A 25,273-nucleotide genomic window follows, 5' to 3' on the forward strand; every position below is an offset into this window, starting at 1 on the left:
ACCATTATTTGCGGTATTACCAACCCGAGAGAGATTCCATGTCAATCAAGTAAATGCCCCTAAGCGACTACCAACCTATAGATCTTTCTAGAACACCACTCCCACAATTACCACTTACCAGCCCAAGCGACCACCAACCTAACTGTAGAATAAAACAATAAATAAATAATATAATTCCAATACTATCCCTCTACTTTGTTAAAAGTTTACTCTTAAATCCCTCCAAATTCCAAAGGAGGGGCTTCATAAATTTCCAACTCATCCTAAATGAGGGTTCTAGAAATTAGGGCCATGATAAATTCACCCCCTTATGTGATAAATTCGCCCCATATTTTTCAAAGATGAACTATACCGCTCACACCATGGGATGATCCAAACCGTCCATTTGATGGGCCACAATGTAAATAGGTTGTATCCCAAAAATCATTTCCACAATGGAAATAGGTTGTTCCCCAAAAAATCATTTCCTTAGGATAATCCCAACTGTCCGATCTATAGAACTTTGCATAATGTGAGTCCCTCCTCAGATCGGACGGTTGGGATCGTCCTATGGTAATGACTTTAGGGGCACTACCTATTTACGTTGTGGCCAATCAAATGATGATTTTAGTGGCACAACCTATTTATATTGTGGCCAATCAAATGGGCGGTTTGGATCATCCTATGGTGTGGGTCTTACAATCAATTTTAACACATACGGGATGAATTCATCCAAGAAGGGGGCGAATATATCACCGCCCTTAAAATAAAGTAAACGATCTTATTACTTATTATAGTTATTTTAAGGCGATGATTTTTTCGCCCCCTTTAGGATTATGCGCCCCACATGTAGAGTGATTTGACGACAAAAAGCGTTAAACTCGGCATGGATTTCATGTTAAGAGGAGGGCGCATAATCCTAGAGTTGGGGCGAAAAAACCATTCCCTATTTTAATTTTACTTTTAAAGCCCTAGGTTTTCATAAATTTCCAAATCTTCCGAAACGAGGTTCTAGAAATAGCCCTAGGAAAACTTTTTATTACTCCGCCTAAACATTCGATCTATAAAAAGCGTCAAAAAGCAGCAAAAAAAAAAAAAACAGGAGAAAAGAAAATCGCCCAAATCTGAAGGAGGTATGTTCCAGAAAATTCCGCTCAGCCTTTCTTTTTACATCTATTTCCTTGTTCTTCCTTTATTCGTAGTTGAATCTATTCTAGGGTTTTTAAAATCGCTCCAGATCTAATCTTTATCTTCTTCGTAAGCCCTAATTTCAATCCTCTGCTACTCGATCTCTTTATTTTTTACTGTTTTTTGTTTTAGTTTTCGCTCATAACAAACCCTTATATATCAATTTTCGTTCTCTCTTTGTTTATCCGAAACCCTAGATTTTGTTCAAAATTTTAGGATTTTGGAGGAATTGATATGATTATGGTTAATTTGTAGAGTTATTATTGTAAATTGAAGGCTTCTCTAAGGAAAAATTAAATAGTGTTGGTTCAAGTTAGCTTTTTTAGTATGTAAAAAAGTAGGAAAATTTTCAAATATTTTTCCTTTCCGAACTTTTCCAGAGAATTCCTGCAATCCAAACACCATTTTGGAAAATTTTGCCCTCAGATTTTTTATTTTATTTTTTGTCTATAAAAGTCTGAAATTCTTTCCTTTTTATTTCCTCTACACGAGGATAAAATGCGACTTTAGGTTTAAGCATTTGAATCACGATTTACGGTTTAATATTTATAATTTTGCTGGACTCTAGGTTTAAACATCCGAATCACGATTTACTGTTTAATATTTTTAATGTTGCTGCACAGGTTGTTGATTTTTCGCTGGGGATAAACCGATTTCCCGATCTGAACTGACTTTATTCCGGCGAAAAAATGAGTGTTGTGGGTTTTGATTTTGGTAACGAGAGCTGCATTGTCGCTGTTGCGAGACAACGCGGTATCGATGTTGTTCTCAATGATGAATCGAAGCGGGAGACTCCAGCCATTGTAAGCTTTGGCGAGAAGCAGCGGTTTATTGGTACTGCTGGAGCTGCTTCATCTCTTATGAACCCTAAGAATGCTGTGTCTCAGATTAAGCGCCTGATTGGCCGGCAATTCTCCGATCCAGAGCTCCAACGGGATATTCAAGCCTTTCCTTTTTCTGTCACAGAAGGGCCCGATGGGTACCCGTTGATTCACACTCGGTACCTTGGAGAAATGAAATCATTCACACCCACACAAGTTCTAGGGATGGTTCTTTCGAATCTCAAGAGTATAGCTGAGAAGAATCTGAATGCAGCTGTTGTGGATTGCTGTATTGGGATTCCGATTTATTTTACGGATCTCCAAAGAAGAGCTGTTATGGATGCAGCTACAATTGCGGGTTTGCATCCTCTGCGTTTGATGCACGAAACTACGGCAACAGCTTTGGCGTATGGAATTTACAAAACGGACTTGCCCGAGAACGATCAATTAAATGTTGCTTTTGTTGATGTTGGCCATGCAAGCATGCAAGTTTGTGTTGTTGGTTTCAAGAAGGGTCAGCTGAAAATCCTGGCTCACGCGTTTGATCGATCGCTTGGTGGGAGGGATTTTGATGAAGTGCTGTTCCGATATTTTGCGGCAAAATTTAAGGAGGAATACAAGATCGATGTTTATCAGAATGCCCGAGCTTGCCAGAGACTAAGGGCTGCGTGCGAGAAGCTGAAGAAAATGTTGAGTGCAAATCCTGAGGCACCCTTGAATATTGAGTGCTTGATGGATGAGAAAGATGTGAGGGGTTTTATCAAGAGGGATGAGTTTGAGCAGATCAGCATCCCTATTTTGGAAAGGGTGAAGGGGCCATTGGAGAAGGCTCTTTCTGAAGCTGGGCTTAGTGTTGACAACATTCACTCAGTTGAGGTTGTCGGGTCGGGTTCTCGTGTTCCTGCAGTCATTAGGATACTGACCGAGTTTTTTGGGAAGGAGCCGAGGCGCACCATGAATGCGAGTGAGTGTGTTGCCAGGGGATGTGCTCTTCAATGTGCGATACTGAGCCCAACTTTCAAAGTCCGGGAATTTCAGGTACGTGGTGTCTTTGGAATTTATGGATTGCATTCATGGCTCTTACTGATGTATAGAACACCTAGGCAACCTGAACTGGACCATCACTTAGGCTAAAGCTGCTTAGCTAGTATGATACCAGGGGATCACCCATGATGTTGGGTAAACAACTAGGCAATAGCCTGGTTCTTAGGCATTTCCTAGAGTAATCACGATGCCCGTGATTTTGGGTAGGTGACTAGGCAATAGCGTGGTTGTTAGGCATTTCCTAGAGTAAACATGATGCTCATGACCTGAGTTGGAAATCACTGTGAGAGGCTATACTCTGCTTTCATTAGTTCATTAGTCACATTTTTTATTTCTCATACCTCATTATTTACATCAAAGTCACTGCAAGAGACTAGACTATTCAGGACTGCTAATGAACTGAGGTGGAAATAGGGCTGGCAATTAAACCCGCCAAAAAGGGGATCCGCCCTGATTCCCCGATTTAAGCGGGGACGGGGATTGAAAAATTTCCTGAAGTGGGTCCGGGGCGGGGATGGGGATTGATTTGGCCTCACCCCCGCCTTGTAAACCCCGTACAAAATTGAAATTTCCGCTATTAAATTTGGGTTTGCCTCTTTTAATTTGGGTCGCCCCACCATAGGGGACAAATTTTGTTTGGAATTCCTAAATTTTCCCTAATATCTTTCTCAAATATATTTTTATTAGAATTTTCCTATAAAAGAATCCAATAAACATGTTTCCCCATAGTGTGCGGGGACGGGGAATTTTCCTTGAGGTGGGGATGGGGACGGGGAATGCCCCGTTGCCGCCCCTAGGTGGAAATCACTTCAAGAGGCGAGACTCTTACCTGCTTTCATTCATTAATTATGCAATTTATTTGTTGTATTACATTATTTTCATGTTCCAAGTAACTCTTCTCGTGGGTCAATCCTTTTGCCAAAAGGTTCCCTATCCTATTCATCATGCGGCTGCCTAGGTGGCCCAGGAAGTCCCTTTGAGGGCTGCTGATTTGAGTTTTATACTTTTATCACCAAGCAATTATAGGGTTTTTTTCTACCTTGGCCTGATTTTTCTGTAGCATCCACCACTTGTGGTACTTCTCGGGCTTTGCGAATGCATCCTTTCCCGGCCATCTAACCTTCTTATGTCTATGTCATTGGAACCTCGCTTTTTATCGGTGACTTGAAAAATTATCTTATATGTTCTGTATGCTGGAGTCATGAGAACTCATTTAATAAGTGGCACTGAACTGATCACTGTTGCTACTCACTGGCTGGTAATCAGTAGTTGGAACTTGATGGTATTTCAAGCTTTCTTCTATATCATCTTGATAATGACATTGGGTTCCGTATTAAAAAAAATGACATTGGGATCCATTATAGCAGTAGGGTCTTGTAACTTCGATTGTTCATTTCATTGTTTTGAATGATCTGATGATAAATGTGTTGTTTTTCGGGTATCCGTATTGACACGTAGATTTCCCAGTCTGGCCTTTTTTGAGTTCTGTTTGGTTGGTTAAAAAATATAGATGATGTCGATCTATGGATAATGCGATGTTGTTCATTACATAGTTTGTCAAATAGTGATATTGTTACTTCGTTCCATCATTGTTCTTATGGTTACACTGCCATTACTGGTGCTGCTTCATATGTGTGCTTCTTGGTACATTAAAATCAAGGTTTTAAATTTTAGTTTCGGTATGCATGTCGGCCTACATGAAAATTAGCACAAAGTAAGTTTTTAAATTTGGGGATGAAACATTCAGTGGGAATCCGCCGTGGAGATTCGTTGAATGTCATTAGGTGGTTGAAGAAATCTAAAAATCCGCCGTGGAGATTTGTTCATCTTTTTGTTGAAATGTTTAATTGGATGTCTCTATATTCGTGGTTCTTTATTCATGTTCGCCGATCTTCTAATCAAGAGGCCGATTGCCTTGCGAGAGTTGGAGTATCTAAGGAAGCATTAGCTCTCTTTGGCTCTCTTCCCCATTAAACTCTCTTTTTTGTTTCTTTTTCTTTTTGTTTCTTTGTTTCTTGACCATCTTGGTCCCTTTTTTCAATAAAATTGGTTACCATTATAAAAAAAAACATTCGGTGGGAATTATATGAAGTCATGAAAACTTATGAAAACATATGCAAATGATGAAAACTTTTAGAATAAACACAAATACATACTTAGATAACAGAGTATAAACATAAGCATCCGTAATGATTTAACAACATTGAATACTAGTGGCATGCATTGTTTCACATGTTACAAACAATAAGGTTAATTCTAAACTCAAGTATATAACAATACAATAGTATGCGCTATGCTTTTTATATAATTTTCTTGTTTCTTCTATTTTCTTATTATTTATATAAAAAATAATAATAATTATCCCCATTTTAAAAAGATTTTAAGTAAAAAGTAATTAATTTTCAAAATGAACTATTCTTTCTTGTCATAATTATGTCTTAAATTCATTCTTGTGTATCCTCATATGACTCCTTACTATTGCAAGCAACATTTGTAGGGGCTGGAGGGCGGGTGCCAAATTGCCAATTTAACACCCCCGCCCACAGGCCTAGACCAGGGAGGGGATTAAGGGCAGACTGGGTAGTGCTACAACCTGGTAAACTGGCGGGTTGGGTTGGGTTACTCGCGGGTCATGCGGGTGCGGGTCAAATGGGTTGCTTCAAAAATGACCTGCATCCCTACGAGTCAGCACTTAGGTGACCCACACCCACGGCGGGTGGGTTGGGTCAACTCACGGGTAACCCGCAATTTTTTGCCAAAGAGTATTTTTTTTTGGTGAATAAGGAAATTATAGCAACAAAAATAGAAGACGAGACTTAGAAAAATTGCCTGGAGTACCCCCATTGCAAACGAACCCTTGTCCCTTTTATATTAGGTTGCATTTCATCTTAATCTAGACCGTCCATTTCTCTTTTTCTTTGATCTCACGGTTCGTATGGATTTCTTCTCAATAAAGTAACACAAAATGCCTGGAGTACCCTCCAAAAGAGAGAAATCCCCTATTTTATCTGAAAGTTGCCTATTGTTACGAGTTAGGAAATGCGGCCGGTATCTACTCGAACCAAAAAAAGAGAAGAAAAAACACCGCAGCGGAATCGGGAAAGCCGAACTTCTAGATATATTGTCCCAAATGTTAATTATGAAAATATGTGTCATGGAAGAAGAGGAAAACATCGTCAAGGTAACAACGCTTGAGAATTCACCAACACGGGGTATTCTTTGGGGCATGGTTAATGGGCTTTTATATTATTCCACGTTCCTAAACAAGCTATCACATCAGGAGGAGGTTTTCACCTTAAGAGATTTTATTATGAAAGAGAGCAGAATATTTGAGAAATATCATTCAGCTTTTCTTACTGGGTTTGGATTTGAATCATGGACCGGCAAATATAAAGTACTTCGAATGTCTTATGCTTCATCCGTTGCTATTGCTCCATTAACATGTGAGATATATACTCTTGGCACTGAGTTTTGGAGACAGATTGGAATTGTGCCTTATAATCCTAAAGGGCGGCAAATTTCTGTGTGTGTGAATGAATATTTATATTGGATTGTAGGCAAAGCTTCACGTCCATATTCCTCTAAGTCCATTCTTGCATTTGATCTTTTGGATGAGAAGTTTAGGATGATTTCAGCTCCAAATTATTCTGTTGATGTGTCTGTAATAACATTCGGAAAGCATCCTATGTGTACTTGATGACAATTTGAATATCGTATGGACCAAAGTATTTACTCATTCACAATCACCGAAATGATATTTTTCGGGTTAAAGGTCCATGGGTAAATGTGAAAATTGTGACTATTGGGCAAAAAAGTAAATTACGTGCATACAATCTTGAGTATTTACAATGAGTGAGTTATGGATATTTTACTCCATACCTCCATGTTTTACTAAACAGGCTATATTTCTCACATCCCATTGAATTATTTAATGATGTTTTCGTTGGTTGAAAGACTATATGAAGATCTCAGATTGGTACAAATTTCACTTATTTTGGAATTAAAATGAGAGATTTATTGAGGTTTTAATTTTCTGTGACGTTTCACACAGTCTTTAGGAAACATACTAGAACTCTCTCATCGCTTTGAACTTTTTGGTGCCGTTTGTTGCGTTTGAAAGAAAACTTCAAGATGAGCAGATAGAGATTGTATGAACCAAAGTATTTACTCTCATTCACAATCACCAAAATTATATTCTTCGGGTTAAAGGTCTGTGGGTTAATGCGAGAATTGTGACTATTGGGCAAGAAAGTAAATTATGTGCATACAATCTTGAGTACGATATTCAAATTGTCCTCAAGTACCCATAGCTGATGATTAGGATATGTAAAATCTAAAAAAAGCAAGCTGCTTTCTGAATGTTATTACAGACACATCAACATAATCATTTGGAGCTGAGATCATCCTAAACTTCTGATCCAAAAGATCAAATGCAAGAATGGACTTAGACGGAGATGGAAACGAAGCTTTGCGTACAATCCAATATAAACATCCATTCACACATAGAAATCTGCCGCCTTCAGGATTAAAAGGCACATTTCCAATATGTCTCCAAAACTTGGTGCCAAGAGTATATATCTCACATCTTAATAGGGCCTTAGCATCGGATGAAGCATAAAACATTCGAAGCACTTTATATTTGCTCTCTTTTATAATAGCTGAATGATATTACTCAATATTCTGCTCTTTTTTATAATATGATTGCTTATGGTGAAAACTTCCTCCTGATGTGATAGCTTGTTTAGGAATGTTGAATAACATAAAAACCCATTAACTGTGCCCCAAAGAATGCCCCGTGTTGGTGAATATTCAAGCATTGTTACCTTGTCGATGTTTTCCTCTTCTTCCATTACAAACATGTTTGATAATTAACATTTGGGACAATATATCTCGAAGTTCGGCTTTCCTGATTTAGCTGCAGCATTTTTTTTTCTTCCTTTTTTTGGTTCGAGTAGATACCGGCCGCATTTCCTAATTCGTAACAATGGGCAGCTTTCAGATAAAAGAGGGGATTTCTCTCTTTTGGAGGGTACTCCAGGCATTTTGTGTTACTTTATTGAGAAGTAAGCCTCTGTTCTATTAAGCCTCTGTTCGATTGTCCGACTTTCTCTGTTCTATTGGGAACCTTATAGGTAGAACAAAGGTACTTGAATGAAGTTCGGTTGTCTCTCTTTTGGAGTGTATCAATGAAGAAAGCATCCCTTATTGAGTTAAAAAGTAGAGTTTTGTGAAGTCGTGTGAATTATTCTTCTTGGTGGGTGCAGCAGAAACTAAGTAACTGGTTTATGGTTAAGTCGATTTATGGTTTATTACTGCTAATACAGCACTTCTCATCTTGTCTACTGCAAGATCTCCACAAAGAACTAATCTTAGTGATCACTTTTCATCACCCAAATTCTGCCCTACTTCCTGTTTGTTTTTCTTTGTGACACAGCAAGACGGATTACGTAAATTTAATAACAGCTACAAAATCGTCACTTGCGTAGAAATTTCAGCAAGTTTGTTGCTCAAATTTAAGTATTCTGTTAAGAGATTTAACCTCTGAGCTTCCTACTACTCAAAGCTCCAGAATTGGCACAAATGGTGCAGCAACTGCTCACTGTTACACCAAAAACAAGGTGGATTCGCTACTCTAAAAACTGCAAAAATCTACAATTTTCCCTCTTGTCGTTAACCTCCCAAACCGCCTTCCCTCCATCTTCTCATCCCCTTTGAAACCCCATCTCATCCCCTTTGAAACCCCATAAGCGACAAGTTGTTGCCCATCGTCGGCTAGCCAGCCTTTCACCCACCTCCTTCATTTTCTTATTCCCAAGACACTATTGGCCATTACTTGCGAGAACCGCTTTAGGCCCCTGCATGAATTATTATCATAGCTTCCGCTACCGGCCTCTGCATTAATTAGTATCATAGCTTCCTCTACCCGCCTCTACATTAGACTCCCACCTAACCCCAGCTTATCTACCAAAATAGTCTTCCTTAATTTTTACAGCATTTGCTTCCCCCAGTTTTAAAATGGAGGATAAAAAAATTTAGGAAAATTTTCAAGTTTTTCGATTATTTCAAGTTTTTCGATTATTCGGAGAATTTTGTAACTATGAGAAGGATAAACTCATAAACGGATATGCAAAATGCCCATATTAGAAACGAGGATGCAGCACATGAAAATGGATCCTTGAAACTATTTCATTATGTCAAGATGATGAGTACTAAGCTAAAGAAGTATAAACATGTAAGATTAGACAAGCAATGTGCATAACACTAATTAGCGTTTCCATTGATTATAATAAAATGAAGAACCTCTCAGGAGCACTCTTTGTATTGCATTTAATAGAATCTCCTTCCAATGGCAGAGAAGGTGAAGTTGGTAAGCAGATGCATAGATGCAATTGCATATATCACGTGCAAGGAAACTAGCTTCCTTCTTTTCAAGAAAAGTATCAATCTTTGTAGGGTTCTTCAATGCTACTTCATTCAAGTAAGCCTCTGTTCGACCTATAAGGATCCCAGCCGCGTATTCCTCTATCATTTCCAGATACTCTGCTGCGCACCAGAGCATGGCAATGGCATTGTTCTGTGTGTTGATCTTAAAGTTTATTACATAATAGAATCTCGCAGCAAATTCAAATGCTTCAGCTCCACGGCAAACATCTAGTATTTCAATGAAAGGTCCGCGTCTTTTGTTTGGAAACTGTATTGAATTTCATCAGTGCATCAGATTCAATAAGAGCCTGTCATCACTATAGAATGTTTGATTATTTAATGTTATGGTTGTTGATGGATGCAAACACCAAATAACTAAAAAAACTTAAGTTACTGGTCTTTTGAACCCAATCCTAGGATATGAAATTACTCTAAGAATGATATTGGTTTTCACTCACAGGTACATACAACAAAGAGTAGTAGATAAAGCATTTCTTGCTATTTCTATTGATTAGATATGCGGGTACCCGCGGGGTCACCCGACCCAACCCATGTTTTGGCGGGTTGGGTGACCTGTGGGTCAATTTTGACGGGTCACTCAAATGCCAACCCATACCCGCAAATTTGCGGTGGGTTGGGTCAACCCGCGGGCACTGGTCGATTTTGCCATGTCTAGGCAGTGCCCTTGAAGCCCAGAGTAGGGGTATTTTTTAATGTGAAAATCGTATGTTTTTTGTCTTTAAGTAAAACTCTGTACCCCAATTAGGGTTGGGGTCTCATATAAGGTTTTGGTTGTAGACCTTTGTAACTTTGTAATCTTCGCATAATGGGTATAAGGTCTTGGTTGTAGATCATTAATTGCGGAAAGGGAAAAAATGAGAAAAATGCATACCTCAACCCATAATGTGGTAAACCAAGTTTCTGACCGACTTCATTTAAAGTTTTGAAATGCTCAGTGACATATAGTAATACTGTTGGTTTTAACATTTTTGTTGGCATGATCAAAACCATACCTTCCAACTAAAATTTTGACTGAAATGTTTTCGAAGAGACTTTATTGTGGATTTCATGTCAGATCTCAGAGGAAGCGACATCTGTCGGCCGAAGTTTGATACCATGTTTGAAATCAGAAGCTGGTTCTTTCCTTTTTTTTGCACTAATTTTCTTTTGGAAACCAAGCTATTATCACAAGCCAAACTCCTGTTTCCATGCTGGTCATGTCTCATGTCATTATTAGAAATGCACAGTAACTAGATGTGAAATTCTGAATATTGTTCTTGCTTGCTTGTTTTTATGTTGTTTAGCATGCCTATATAATGACACCTTGACTGCGGCATTAGCATATCACTTATGTATAAGTGGTGGTATGTGTTGTTTTTTGAAGGTCAGTGAGAGCTTTCCCTTCTCAATTGCCTTGTCTTGGAAAGGTTCTTCCCCTGATTCCCAGAATGGGGCAGCGGATCACCAGCAGATTGTATTCCCCAAGGGAAATCCGATACCCAGTATCAAGGCTTTGACATTTTATAGGTCAGGCACGTTTACAATTGACGTTCTTTATGCTGATGTGAGTGAATTGCAATCGCCAGCAAAGATTAGCACGTACACGGTAATGAATCAGCTATCGGCATTAGGTCTTAAACTTTATTATTTTATATATATTCTTTGTTATGTATTTCTGTGCTTTTGTAGCCCAGGTTATTGATGAGTTCTGTGGGATTTTGAATGTTTTGGACAGATTGGTCCTTTCCAATCCACGAAAGATGAACGTGCCAAGCTGAAAGTAAAAGTTCGACTGAATATGCATGGCATTGTGTGCATTGAGTCAGCAACTGTAAGTTAGGGCAGTGGTCTGTATTGATTTCTTTATATTTGAGTGGCATATTTTCTGGTCATTGTGAACAAGTTCCTTATTGCGCTTATTTCAGCTGTTGGAAGAGGAAATTGAGGTTCCTGTATCGGCTGCCAAGGAGCCAACTAAGGAAGCTACAAAAATGGAAACTGATGAGGTTCCAAATGATGCTGGTCCAGCTGGTACAGGTGAAAGTGATGCAAATATGCAGGATTCCAAAGGTACCTCTGATGATCCCAGTTCTTGGGCTGAAAATGGTGTTCCCGAGTCGGGAGACACGCCCGTGCAGATGGAAACAGATGCCAAGGTTTGTAACTCTCAGCCCCTCCATTAATTCAATTTATTTTTTGGCTTAATTGCCATTGATATATTTGCAATAAACAATGAAAAGAAGGGAGATACTATCCTCCCTTGTTTTGATAATGGCACTCCCTTCTTTACTTATATTTAGTACTTGGTTGTTAGTCTTTTTCTATTCAGAATCGCCGATCATCAAATGTAAGAGCGGCATGCTCTTGTCAAAATATCATTGTGCAGATATCATTTCCCTAAAACGAAAATATTTATCATACCTATTATAGCTTTCTTTGTTGTACGTACTTTAACCTGTTCGTTAGATTGTCTATTATGACTTGTCTTAGTTAGCAAATGTACTTTCATTCCCTAAATTTTAGGAGGTTAGATATGCTTTATCTATGCAAAAAACAACACACTGCTTTTACAGGATTCATGCAAAAAATGTGCTTTATGACCAATTTTTTATGTGGTAAAAAACTAAAAATAGAGAGCTTAAATTTTTTTAGATCACTATTCAAATGATCATTTTCAATGTTTGATGTTAATGATCAACCTTGGGCCATCCTCAATTCATCGTCATCAATGTCACAATAAAAAACACAAATACACAAATTCCTAATCCATCAAACACAACAATCTATGTCATCCTCATCAATGTCAACATCATCCCCATCGTTGTAGCTGATTCCTCCCCACATTTCCACCTCATCATCACCATCATCATCATCATCATACTTACCAACTAGCACATGATGAGGACGCACTACAACTTTGCTTTTAGCTTTATCTGCATTAATATGCAAAATTTTACTTGCTAGAAATCAAAAGTATAAATAGATCATAGACTCTTAAGAGCCTTGAAGTAAAAAGTTCACTTTAAGGAGCAGACTTTGTCCTCTTAGGCATCAGAATAGAAACCGATCCTGAACTATGCCTAGTAAAACGCGGAAGTCGATTGTCCTGATAAATGTGGAAGATCTTTTTAAGCGGCAGGAATGGTCTGGATAGTAGTGAGTAGTGACATTAAACATCACGTCACCGTCTTCCAACCAACTTGGATCAATAGGAAGGTCATGGTTTTTCTTCTCTACAATGCACTCATACGGAATTTATAAGATCCGCTTAAATCGGATCAATGTTCTGCTTCCTCAAGCTTCTATCACGTAATATTTTGTTATACGTAATATGATAATATTGAGTAGAGCATCTAACTTCTTTTACTGTATTCCAGTCCTCTTTTTTTTATGGACTAATAATTAAAAGTCAAAAACATTCTAGAAGGAGAAATATCTTCTTCATAAATCAAATTTTTTCATGAATGACAAGTTTTACAACTTAAATAAACTCAATAACTTACCACATCAAATGTACTCCAGTCCAGACCTGTCACCACCTGAAGCACTGTATGCGAGGCAAATGACCATTAAAATAAAGGTTGTCACTCTGATGTATTGGATTCAAAGAGTATCCACAAGTCAGCTATAATAAGTGGTTGACATTTTATTAGTAGTAGATAACACATAATGAATAAAGAAATCAAAACGATAAAACTAAGTAATTAACAACTAAATACGAGAAAACTCTAAGCTAAAAATACGAAAAAAACATTTTATTAGTAGCGAATTGCATGTTGATTACGATGTAACTGGTCCGTCCATAATTACTTGTCATAGTTAGCAAATTTACTATCTTTCACTGACTTGAGGAGGCTAGATATACTTTATCTATGCAAAAATCAACCGACACTGCTTGAACAGGATTCCTGCAAAAAATGTGCATTATGACCAAGTTCTTACGAGGTAAAAAACTGAAAATAGAGACCGTAAGAATTGAGAGCTTAAATTTTCTTAGATCACTATTCAAATGGCCACTGTCAAGGTATTACCTTAATGATCTACCTTGGGTCATCCTCATCAATGTCAACATAAAAAACACAAATGCACACAGTCCTCGACCATCAAATACAACAATCTAGATCATCCTCATCAATGTCAACATAATTCCCTTCGTTGTAGCTCTCTAGCTGATGCCTCCACTCATTTTCACCTCATTATCACCACCATCATCGTACTCATCAGCTAGTATATGATGACATGGTTTTAAATTTCGACCGAAATCTGAAATTTCGGATTTTCGTGAGGAACGAAACCGAAACGTACCGAAATCGAAATTTCGAATGAAATTTGGTAAATTTCGGGAATTTCTTCGAAATTTATAATCAAATATTAATTTTTTATTCCGTTAAAGAATTTCGATCGAAATTATCGAAATTTCGTCCAAAAAAACCGGGATTTCACGCGTTAATACCAAATTTCGCCTGAAATTTCGGTTTCGGATAAGTTTGAAATTTTAGCCGAAACCGAAATTTAAAACCATGGATGAGGATGCACTACAAGTATGCTTTTAGCTTTATTTGCATTAATGTGCAAAAATTTATCTATTACGAATCAAAATTATAAATAGATAAAAGACTCTAAAGGCCTTGAGCTAATAAGTTTACTTTAAGGAGCAGTCTTTGTCCTCTTAGGCATCGGATGCGAAACCAATCCCGAAATATGCAAGCACCAGTTGATTGTCCTGGTAAATGTGGAAGATCTTTTGAAGCGACAGGAATGGTCTGGATGTTAGTGACATTAAACATCACATTTTTATCTTCCAACAAACTTGGATCCATAGGAAGGTCAAGGTTTTTCTTAATGATTCACTCAAAACGGAATTTATATGATCCACCTAAATCAGATCACAGTAAAGTAAAGAAAGAGGAAAAGGAAAAAAAAAGGGGTTGGTTTTCTTTTTTGGGTATCCGATCCCCATCCCATTTTAGGGCGGGACTAATCCCTATGGATGCACGCAATATTTTGTACACAATATTGACTAGAGCATCTAGTTTTTTTTACTGTATTATATTCATCTTTTTTGTATGGATTTATAATCAAAAGTCAAAACCATTCTAAAATAAGAAAATTCTTATTCATAAGTCAAAAGCTCACACGAATGACAAGTTGACAACCAAAATAAACTTAATAACTTACTATGTCAAATGTACTCCACATCTCTCACAACCTGAAGCACTGCATGCGAGGCATATTGGCATTAAAATAATGGTTGTCACTTTGATGTCATGGATCCAAAGCGGATCCACAAGTCAGCTATAATAAGTAGATGGCATTTTATCAGTATTAGATAACACATAATTAATAAAAGAATCTTGGAGAGAAACCCGGATGCCGCCCTCATGAGTTTGCCGGTTTTCCACCTCCAACAAACTCTGGAGGAGCTGGAGAAGTGCGCTTCCTAGTTGTGCAACCTCGTCTTGGAACGGCCCTCGGTTCCTGTGGTCTCTAGGCGAGACCCCTGTGGATATAAGGAGGGAAGAAAGAGATATGTTTTTGTTCCTGTTATGATTTCACGTTTTCCTCTTTGGGTCTGGGTGTTCTTGGTCCACTCACCTTATGATATTTTATAATACATGCCGGGACTTCTGGTCCCTAGTGTTATTTCAATATCAATAAAATTTGTCCTCTTTAAAATAAAATAAAATAAAGGAATCTAGACAAGAAATATTACTAACAACTAAATATGAATGCACTTTAAACTAAAAAGTCGAAAAAACATTTTATTAGTAGCCAATTGCATGTTGATGACGATGGAACTAGTCCGTCCATAATGACTTGTCTCAGTTTGCAAATTTATTTTCTTTCACTGAATGTTAGGTGGTTAGATATGCTTTATCCATAGTTTCACAACTCTCCCACGTCATCGTGGACTCCCCCGAGTCGACTCTCATTTGCCTTGGCTGCGTTCTGCGTTTTGCCCCTGCCGCATTCTGCAGTTTGCATGACAAAGTCAATAAAAACTCCGACTCTCCCAAGTTATGACCGCGTCAACTGAGTATTCAATTGCGTCAACCTGTGTTGGCTTGGATTTTCTTCCGCCGTGTTTTGAACCGCATCTGCATTTTGAAACACTGGCTTTATCTATGCGAAAAACAACACACACTTCTTGAACAGTTTTCCTGCAAAAAATGTACTTTATGACCAAAAGTTTTTATGAGGTAAAAAAACTAAAAATAGAGACCGTAAGAATTGAGTGCTTAAATTTTCTTAGATCAATATTCAAACGATCACTTCAAGTTGTGATCATAATTCGAATGCAAATTGTGTCATAATTGCGTCATCCTCAATTCATCCTTATCAATGTCAACATAAAAAACACAAATAAACATTGTCCTAATACATCAAATACAACAATCTATATCTTCATCATCAATGTCAACATCATCCCCATCGTTGTAGTTGATGCCTCCATTCATTGCCACCTAATTATCAACAATATCATACTCATCATCTAGCACTTGATGAGGATGCCCTGCAACTTTGCCTTTAGCTTTATCTACATTAGTGTGCAAAATTTTATTTATTAGCTTTATCTACATTAATGTGCAGAATTTTATTTATTAGAAATCAAAAGTATAAATAGATCATAGACTGGGAAAGCCTTGAAGTAAAAAGTTCACTTTAAGGAGCAGACTTTGTCCTCTTAGGCATTAGTTGCGAAACCGATCCTGAACTATACCCACTACCAGTCGGCCGACAAGGATGGTCTGGATCATTGTTTAAAAACGTGCAACGCGGCCGAAGAAAATCTAGTCGACTCGGCACGATGCGGTCAGTACTCGGTTGATGCGAGCATAATTCAGGAGAATCAAAGGAGTTTTGTTGGACTCTGTAGGGCAAAACGCGGAACGCGGCCAAGGTAAATGGGAGTCAACTCGGGAGAGTCGACGCGGACGTGGGGGAGTTTTAAAACTATGGTCTGGATAGTAGTGACATTAACTTCTCTTCACCATCTTCTAACCAACTTGGATCAATGGGAATGTCAAGGCTTTTCTTCTCAACGATGATCTTATACGGGATTTATATGATCCACCTGAATCGGATCAATGTTCTCCTTCCTCCTTAAGCTTCTATCAGGTCACTTTCTGTAATCAATGTTCTCCTTCCTCCTTAAGCTTCTATCAGGTCACTTTCTGTAATTCTGTTATACACAATATTGACTAGAGCATCTAACTTCTCTTACTGTATTCTATTCCTCTTTTTTGTTTGAACTTAAATTCAAAAGTCAAAACCATTCTAAAATATGAAATTTTTTATTCATAAATCATAAGTTCATCTGAATGACAATTTTACAACTAAAATAAACTTAATAATCTACCATGTCAAATGTACTCCAGACCTCTCACAACCTAAAGCACTGCATGCGAGGCATATTACCATTAAAATAACGGTTGTAACTTTGATGTCTTGGACAAGGTTTGAAATATCGGTTTTGGAAATTTTGGTAATTTCGGTGTAAATCTTAAAATTTTGGTAATTTCGGTGTAAATCTTAAAATTTTGGTATAAATTTCGGTTTCAGTCCCGAATTTTGGCGGAAATTTCAAACCATGGTCTTGGATCCAAAGTGGATCCACAAGTCAACTATAATAAATAGTTGCCATTTTTTTTTTGAAAGATAACGATTTCATTCCAATAAATCACAAAAGTACTAGGGGATGAGAGATCCCCAATACGAAGGATAATCGGAACAAACCACTGTAACCAAAATCTAAGATATTGGCATATCTTATGAGTTGATATCCCCCTCATGAGCAACATAAGGAGACACACGTGGTGTCGAGGCTTGTCCCCTCTTTCGCCAATCCATCCGCCAACACATTAGCCGAGCGTCTCCTATGGCATATCTGCGGCTTAATCAATCAAATCAGATCTCGAATTTCATCCAGAATGTGAGCAAGTCTCCACGGACCCGAGCATCGGTTCCTAGCCCAAGCAATGACATTGCTCGAGTCCCCTTCAACGCGGTCCGAGATTGTGCTTAGCATACCACTGAAGACCAAATAACAGAGCCCTCGCTTCGGCCTCATTTGCATCTCACGAGCCAGCAGGACCAGAATAAGACATCATAGAAGCGCCATCCGAACGCCGAAAGACACCGCCTAAACCCGCCGGTCCTGGATTCCCAAGAGAGCTGCCATCAAAATTGAGTTTAATCCATCCATCAGAAGGGTGGTTCCCATTTAGGTGATATGGTGCATTCCGTCGTCGTTCGTTGATCACTGATAGCCAATTGCATAATATTTCCCCGGTAGAATTGGGAATGCCTGGCCTTTCCTTAGACCATGCAATAGTCGCAAGCTTAATATCAAGGGCCACATGCTGCCAATTTCTTGATTTTTTGAAGAATAATACGATTGTTCCGTTCTCGCCATTGAACCAAATAATAGCGTACGGCACTACCATCCACATAATATTTCCGAAGCATCCATGAAATGCACCTCCCCAGTTCAACATAATTTCGTAATGCTCTTTTGTAATGCAGAAGAGATACCAAAAAATCTGAATATGCTCATCCATATGGAATGCGCAAACGGGCATCGGAGTAGAAGATGATCTAAGGTCTCCTTCGTATGACAACACAGAACGGCAACGCACCAACTCGCAAGGAGTAGGCATCTTTTTTTGAGGCGATCATATGTATTGATGCATCGGTGAGCGACAGTCCATGCAAAGGCCTCCTAAAACCAAGAAATCAAGACTAGTCATAAAACCAACAACTAAATATGAAAAAATTTAAACTAAAATTTGAGAAAAAAAATATTTTATTAGTAGCCAATTGCATGTTGATGACGATATAACTGGTCCGTCCATCTCTCTATCTTCCTGCAAATTAGAAGGGAATTTCTTTTGCACTTGATCATCTCTTAGCTGAATCCATAATCTCCTCATTAAAATCCAAAACAAGCCTCTCTACTAAACCCACCTCTTTAAGCACACTAAGTAATGGCACTTTAGACTTAATGAGTTAATGCAATAGGCTATATGTGACCAAACGCCTGGATCAAACAATATAATTGAGTGTGCCTTCATGCCATAACCTTCTTGGCACAAGAAATGGCGGTATTAGCCTTAAAGGAAAACAATGGTATGAGAAGCTGTTACTGCTTATATAAACTCTGCAATGTGAGATAGATAGTGACAAATCTAGTAAGTGCGGGCTGAAGAAGCTCTCGATTCTTTGCATGGGTGGGATCTCATCAAACTAACAACACATGTACCCCGATATACACACTTCGTCAGTTGCCTTCTCAACAATCTTGGCATGCACCTTCAGCTTAGCAATGCTTAGCATCAAGTCAATGCAGTTAGTTGCATGGGTAGTCCACAACTATTTCTCCAGCTTCTCCAACTCCTTTCTTGCACTCCCATAGCTAGTTTTTATTAGTAAAAACACAAACATCTTTGTCCTATCCTTTCTCCGCAATCACCTAATCTGTAAGACGAAACATCAAATTTCTATTATCCTCTATGGAACCCAAAGATTAACATATTTGGAAAAGGGATTTGCAAGGAACCATCGCAGAAGGCATTTCGAGGGCCAGCTGTTACATGAGAAAGCTGTTAGCCACAGATGAATCATGATCCCTGTCGAGATTCTACGCTGAAAAGAATGAACACAGTTATTTTAGGAAGGAATATGTTGTTGGGTGAGAGGGATCTATTATGTCTAAAATTTTGAATGTGTACATATACTCAGTATGAATTTGTTGGTTTGCCATACAACATAAATATGGGATTCAAATCAAAATATGTTGGCTTGATGTTGTGAACTGCATGGATATATTGATTGAAGCTAGTTTTGTGTATCCTTTATGCCTGTTCTATTTCTAATATATAATATTCAGTGCTTGTTAAGTAGCAAATGCTTTTATTGGAGAAAAAGGTTGGCACTTATCTTTTAGAAATGTGTAATCTCTTGACATCACTGTTTTCAGGTTGAGGTTCCAAAGAAGAAGGTAAAGAAAATGACTATCTCAGTCGTCGAGGCGATATATGGTGGGATGGTCGCTGCAGATGTGCAGAAAGCAGTGGAGAAGGAATTTGAAATGGCTCTGCAAGACAGAGTCATGGAAGAAACCAAGGATAAGAAGAATGCTGTGGAAGCATATGTTTATGACATGAGAAACAAGGTGTTGTCTTTGCTCTTTGCAAATAATTAGCTTCTCTTTCATTGTCCTCGTGATAAATTATCTAATGATTTTAATTTGGCATTCAGCTCCATGACAAGTATCAGGATTTTGTAACTGCTTCGGAGAGGGAGGAATTGATCGCAAAACTTCAGGAAGTGGAGGATTGGTTATACGAAGATGGTGAGGATGAAACCAAGGGTGTCTATATTGCCAAGCTCGAGGAGCTCAAAAAGGTAATTGCACTTTGATATTCGTTGCCTGAGTATTTACTTTTGTGAGGAATGATAAAATGAAGGGCGCCCTTGTAAAAACCAACTACAAGGGCACCCCCATTGGTCAATCCCATCAAAGTGCATTTATAACCGCCTGGAACACTACATAAATGGTGCAGAAAACATTACAATTAATGCACTTTTTCCAAAAAGGGCCAATGGGGGTGCCCTTGTAGTTGTTTTTTTGCAGGGGTGCCCATCAATTTATCATTCATCTACTTTCGTATGATGTTTATACATTTGATCGCTTTGATCATATTGCAGCAAGGTGACCCCATTGAGGAGTGTTACAAGGAGCACTTGGAACGTGGCCCAGTGATTGATCAACTTGTCTATTGCATCAACAGCTTTAGAGAGGCAGCGATGTCAAAAGATCCTAAATTTGATCACATTGAGATAGCAGACAAGCAGAAGGTACAAAGTTACATTTCATCTTAACTACAGTTGCTGCTCGTTAACGATATCGTCATAATGAAACTTTCATTCATTCATTATTCCAATACAAATGATTTTGAAAGTGGAAGTGATACTTTTGTGTCCAAACCGTGTAATGTTGGATAATGTCTTATTTAGTTAATGAGTTTTTTAAGACTAAAATGATTGTAATGCACTATAGATTGGAAGATATGAACATGGTTAACGAGAGGTGGCCATGCAAATGTAAGAGATCTTTTGTTTTCTCTCTGCTTCTCACCTTTTTTATGTGCTAGGTCATAAATGAGTGCGGAGAGGCAGAGGCATGGCTGAGAGAGAAAAAGCATCAGCAGGACTTGTTGCCCAAGCATGCCACTCCAGTCCTCTTGTCAGCTGATGTGAAAAGGAAGGCTGAGTCGATCGACAGGTATAAATTCTCTGAACTTCCTACTATTTCCAATTCAAATATTTGGGAATCCCTCAGTAGGCTAAGGAGGGCTTCTTTGGTTAACCTCTAAAAAAATTATTTGCATATGGTCTTTAGTTCAAATGGTCTGGAAGTTAGGTTATCATTATTTTGCAAATAATGGCTTTCGTAGTTCTAGCAGTGATATGGTTAATGGCTTCCCAAGAGGCCTCAATTTTCCATTTGCAAATTAGATTAAATTAAAATCATCTTCTTTGCAAATAAGGATCAATTTTGATGGCAGCCTAAGAAGATGATATGGTTAATGGCTTCCCAAGAGGCCTCAATTTTCCATTTGCAAATTAGATTAAATTAAAATCATCTTCTTTGCAAATAAGGATCAATTTTGATGGCAGCCTAAGAGGTCCTAACTGTTGGATATTTTATACATATTTAGTTTTGCCGAGTTTATTGAATGCTTTATTTTGTTATTCTTGCTTTGTGGTTCTCTTATTTTTCTGTGTTATGCTAAATATAAAAGAATTTTTTTTGTAAATAATGTTGTACAGTGCAATGGTTGAGTTGAAGTACCTTTTTGCCCTACACAACCAGATGTGGGGCCCATTACTAGTTATTGAGAATGTTCATCTTTAGGTTCTCTGGGCTGAGCCATCCCCCAAAAATCTTCCTAGTTGGTTTCGTCATCATATGATCATTGATATCTTCCCTTTGAATTTGGGCTTTCTACTCTTTATAATATTTTAACCCATAGTTACAGGTAGCCTCCAAGATGGATGTGAAGCTTGCTTCAGAACCAAGTTCTTTGCGCTTCCCAAATTTAAGGGAATCACACTTCCCGCACGCTTTCTCTTAATAAATTGTACATTTGCTATTTAGGGGAATATGTTTTTATAAAAGGGTGTTTCATCTTTTACACGATGCCGAAGGAGCGTATTTGAAAAAGGGTCTATTTAAAACTTAAATATTTATCTTATGTTTCAAACGGAAATTACGAGGTCCTTTTTTTTTTCCTAGAAACTCATCATTATAATCTGCAGGAATAAAAGATGTGAAACTATAAATCCCTTAAACTTTTAATTCTAATTAATCACGAAGTCTTTTTTTACTACGTGTAATCCTCATAAACCCTTCCTTTCTAACACACTGTAACTATAATCTTTCTATACAAATTTTTTTTTGCTTCTAATGAAGCTTATTACATACTTAATGAAGCTTCCCACATATTTCCTCTTTAATTTCTTTTGTGTTTTTCGCTTTCCACATTTGTATAAACCTTACATATTCCGCTGTTCATTGCTTCTCGCACTCGCTTCCCACTGTGGCAACTATGATTTGACCATCCATCCACATGCGAGCGACTGTTGGATGGTTAGGTATTGTCCTATTGGGAGATTTCTAGGATGTTTCCCTGTTTTTTATGCGTCCCTTCTGAAAGTCTGAACAGTAATACAGTGGGCTACAAGTAAAAAAATCTGACACTTCAAAGTCTGAAGGTTGTCCAAGAGGTGAACGGTTATCATGTGCTGCTTGGTGCAGGATGTGGGTAGTTGGAGTTTTGGACCTCTAAACGGTATTTAGATGGCTTAGGGGTAGCCATTCCTTCCCTTGGAGATTTGCTCATTGGTTCGATGAGAGTCAAGATCACATGGTAGGGTCATCCATTTCTTTTCAGCATGTTAGAAGATCGGCAAATAATGATGCCGATAGGTTGGCTAGGGCAGGGGTAGCCAAGGTGAGCATAGAGATTTTCGATTTTCTCCCTCCTTAAGGGTTCGTTTGGATGCTGATAGGTGGCTTAGCCAAGATGAGCCTAGAGATTTTCGATTTTCTCCTTCAAGGGTTCGTTTGGATGTCAAGAAAAGTCGGAAAAAAATGGGAATGTAAAATTTGTCCCGTCAACATGTTTGGTTTACAGGGAAAGTGTTTTTTTTTTAGAAAAAATGGAAATTGCCTGTTGCGCTCTGGTCTGTTGATGTGGCAGCAGCCGATTATTCCAGTCTATTTCCCCTCTCGTTTCAAGAGGAAAAAGGCAAATTCCTCTCTCTCTCTCTCTCTAATGAGTCCCTTCCTATCCTCGCTAATGAGTCCCGATTATTGGAACATGCCTATTTTTGTTCCAGGTTGAAGAAAAACCAGGACATTTTGGTTTTTCTCGTAACTTTTTGCATTCCAACCTTCAAAACCAAACAGAGATGGGAATTGGAAATTTTTTCCAATCCATTCCCTTTATTTTCTCTTTCTTCAATGATATCTTTTTCCATTCCTTTCTATTCCAGGAGCATCCCTAGGGGTTTCTTCTTTTATTTGTACTATTTTCCTTCTTTTCTTGTACTGACCATCTTGGTTGTGTGTCCTCCCTCTCTTTTCTTTGTTTAATGGATATCCTTTGCCATTAAAAAAAGAACAGTTTTGGATATCATGCCTTCCACCTATCAAGGAGATTGTGAGAGGATAGTTTACCTTTTGGTTAATGTCATAAGCATTCCCTCCAAATTCATATGACTCATCAAAGCTAGTGTAATTTGTTGGGGATTTACCATTTAGGGAGCTGCACTTTTTTTTTTTTCTTGGGCAAGGTCATAGATCTTTGGACGAGTGGAAAGGCTGGCAAATATTTGACGACTCACTGAAATAACTATGCTGACCCAAACAGCAACTGCACGATCCTAAAAACAAAAGGCAGGCAACTGTATGACAATTTATTGAGGTCAAATTAATTATTTCCCTCCCAAGCCAAATAAATTGTTGTATATTCGTAATATGATCCTAGATCGTATTGTAAAAAAAAAAAAAAGAAAATTTGAGAAGAGAAAGGGAAGAGAAATAGCCAATAGAGGGGCTACGGCCTCCTAATTCCCGACTTTTTCATTCACTAATTTCTTCTCGTTACAGCCAGCTCTTTTATTAACAACCAAAAGAAAGATAAAAATAAATCAAACCTATTTAGATACAGATACCGTATCTGACCACCAATAAGAAAATGCCTAATAGTATTAAGATAGTAACAAATAAAAACTAATTACAACTGGTGATACAGATCAGAGGCCTAATAAGCTGCATATTTACCCATTAAAAGTTTTAGGATTTTTATTTCCATGTCATTCAGTTTCTAGGATTATAATTTCCATACTTTAGTTTTTAAGCCTTTTATTTTCCATGAAATTTTTACTTTCATTGCCTATATATAAGGCCCTCATGTATTAGGATTTTTAGATTTTGATAATGAATGAATGAATTGAGAATAGAGATTCTCCCCTATCCCTCTTCTTCTTCCCTTTCTCTTCTTCTCCTATTTCTCCCCTCAAGTTTCTTGTCTTCCTTTCTTTTACTCATTCTCTTCCCCTTCTTCTTCTCTTTTCCTCTATCTTCTATTTCCCTTCCCCGGATCACATCAATTTGGTATCAGAGCCCAAAGATCCCGAATCTCTTTTCTTCCTCCCTTTTTTTTTCTCCATCCCCTTGTCTTTCATTCTTTCATTCTCTTTCTTTCTCTCAGCCCAACAGTACCCTCAAATCCTATCTTCAAAACCCAATCTTCAAACAAAAAAAAAAGGAAAAAGAAAAAGAAAGAAAGAAAGAAAGAAATAGGGAAACGGCTTCTTCCTCCAAAAATAGCAAGCAAGTTTTGGCCACGACACCATAAAATCTTGTTTAATATCTGTTATTTACAACAATAGTTGTTATATTAGTTATCAAAGGTCGTGATTTTGAAAAAATGTTGCATTTAAACAGGTTTTGTAGGCCGATAATGACGAAACCAAGGCCTGCACCAGCTAAACCACAGACGGCTACAGAATCCCAAGCCAACCAGCCACATTCCGAAGGTGCAGAGAATAATAGCCCAGATGGTGATGGTCAGGCACCTCCAGCACCAGCTCCGGCCGAGCCAATGGAGACGGACAAGTCTGAGAGTGTACCAGATCCTGCCTAATTCGAGTTGGAATAATTAGGGTTTGTCTTTGGATAATTCATTATTGTGGTCAATATCAAATCACATGCTGTATTATCATTTTGTTTTGAGCTTTCTCTGCAGCTGAGAAGGGGTAAGAGCGTGTGTCACAATGGGGTGAGATAGATATACATTTATGTTTTAAATGGTTTTAGTGAGGGTGCTTTTCGGTGGTCACCCTTGTTTATATATTTAAAGGGGATAGTCTCGAAGGACGGTTTTGAGAAAGGTTTAGGCGTACTATGCTGTTTGATGCATCCTTGAGTTTTGTTTGGAAATTGATTCATGTCGGCATACTCTTTGCGAGTTCTATTTTCTGCTATTTCTCTATGAACTGTCTGTTTACTGATTCTCTACTGTTTGCCCGGGAGTTTTTTTTAGGGTCTGTTTGGATGTAAGTACAGTCGGAGTTTTCATAAGTAATGCTTCATAAATTTATGATCTCTTATATTAAATTTAGGGAAGTGATAAATCCGCCCCTTTTGATTACTTGGGACACCCAGCATCAGTGTACGTGACAATCAACCCCATTGAATCCGTATGACATGAAGTATATCAGCCGCTCAGCAGTTGTTGACAAAA

General features: G+C 38.1%; 1 protein-coding gene across 1 annotated transcript; it reads left to right on the forward strand.

Moving 5' to 3' along the window:
* The first annotated feature begins 977 nt into the window (after positions 1 to 977).
* On the forward strand, positions 978 to 25,040 carry LOC143876029 (heat shock 70 kDa protein 15-like). Its single transcript, XM_077377632.1, has 10 exons — positions 978 to 1,112; positions 1,791 to 3,026; positions 10,840 to 11,061; positions 11,191 to 11,286; positions 11,381 to 11,611; positions 19,435 to 19,629; positions 19,716 to 19,862; positions 20,166 to 20,315; positions 20,612 to 20,742; positions 24,475 to 25,040. The coding sequence occupies exons 2-10, from the start codon at positions 1,857 to 1,859 to the stop codon at positions 24,671 to 24,673; spliced, it is 2,541 nt and encodes an 846-aa protein (XP_077233747.1). The 5' UTR covers positions 978 to 1,112; positions 1,791 to 1,856; the 3' UTR covers positions 24,674 to 25,040.
* Positions 25,041 to 25,273: the final 233 nt, after the last annotated feature.

Source organism: Tasmannia lanceolata, unplaced genomic scaffold (assembly GCF_043159265.1).
Source record: "Tasmannia lanceolata isolate RefF3 unplaced genomic scaffold, GAP_Taslan_0.1 ptg000004l, whole genome shotgun sequence".
Classification (NCBI taxonomy): Eukaryota; Viridiplantae; Streptophyta; class Magnoliopsida; order Canellales; family Winteraceae; genus Tasmannia; species Tasmannia lanceolata.

What these genes read in the sequence shown, in the direction of transcription:
- LOC143876029 (XM_077377632.1), top strand. Translation starts at nt 1,857, where the DNA reads ATGAGTGTTGTGGGTTTTGATTTTGGTAACGAGAGCTGCATTGTCGCT. An exon ending in TGTGCATTGAGTCAGCAACT is followed by an intron (nt 11,287 to 11,380) that starts GTAAGTTAGGGC and finishes CGCTTATTTCAG; the next exon opens with CTGTTGGAAGAGGAAATTGA. An exon ending in AAGGCTGAGTCGATCGACAG is followed by an intron (nt 20,743 to 24,474) that starts GTATAAATTCTC and finishes GCATTTAAACAG; the next exon opens with GTTTTGTAGGCCGATAATGA.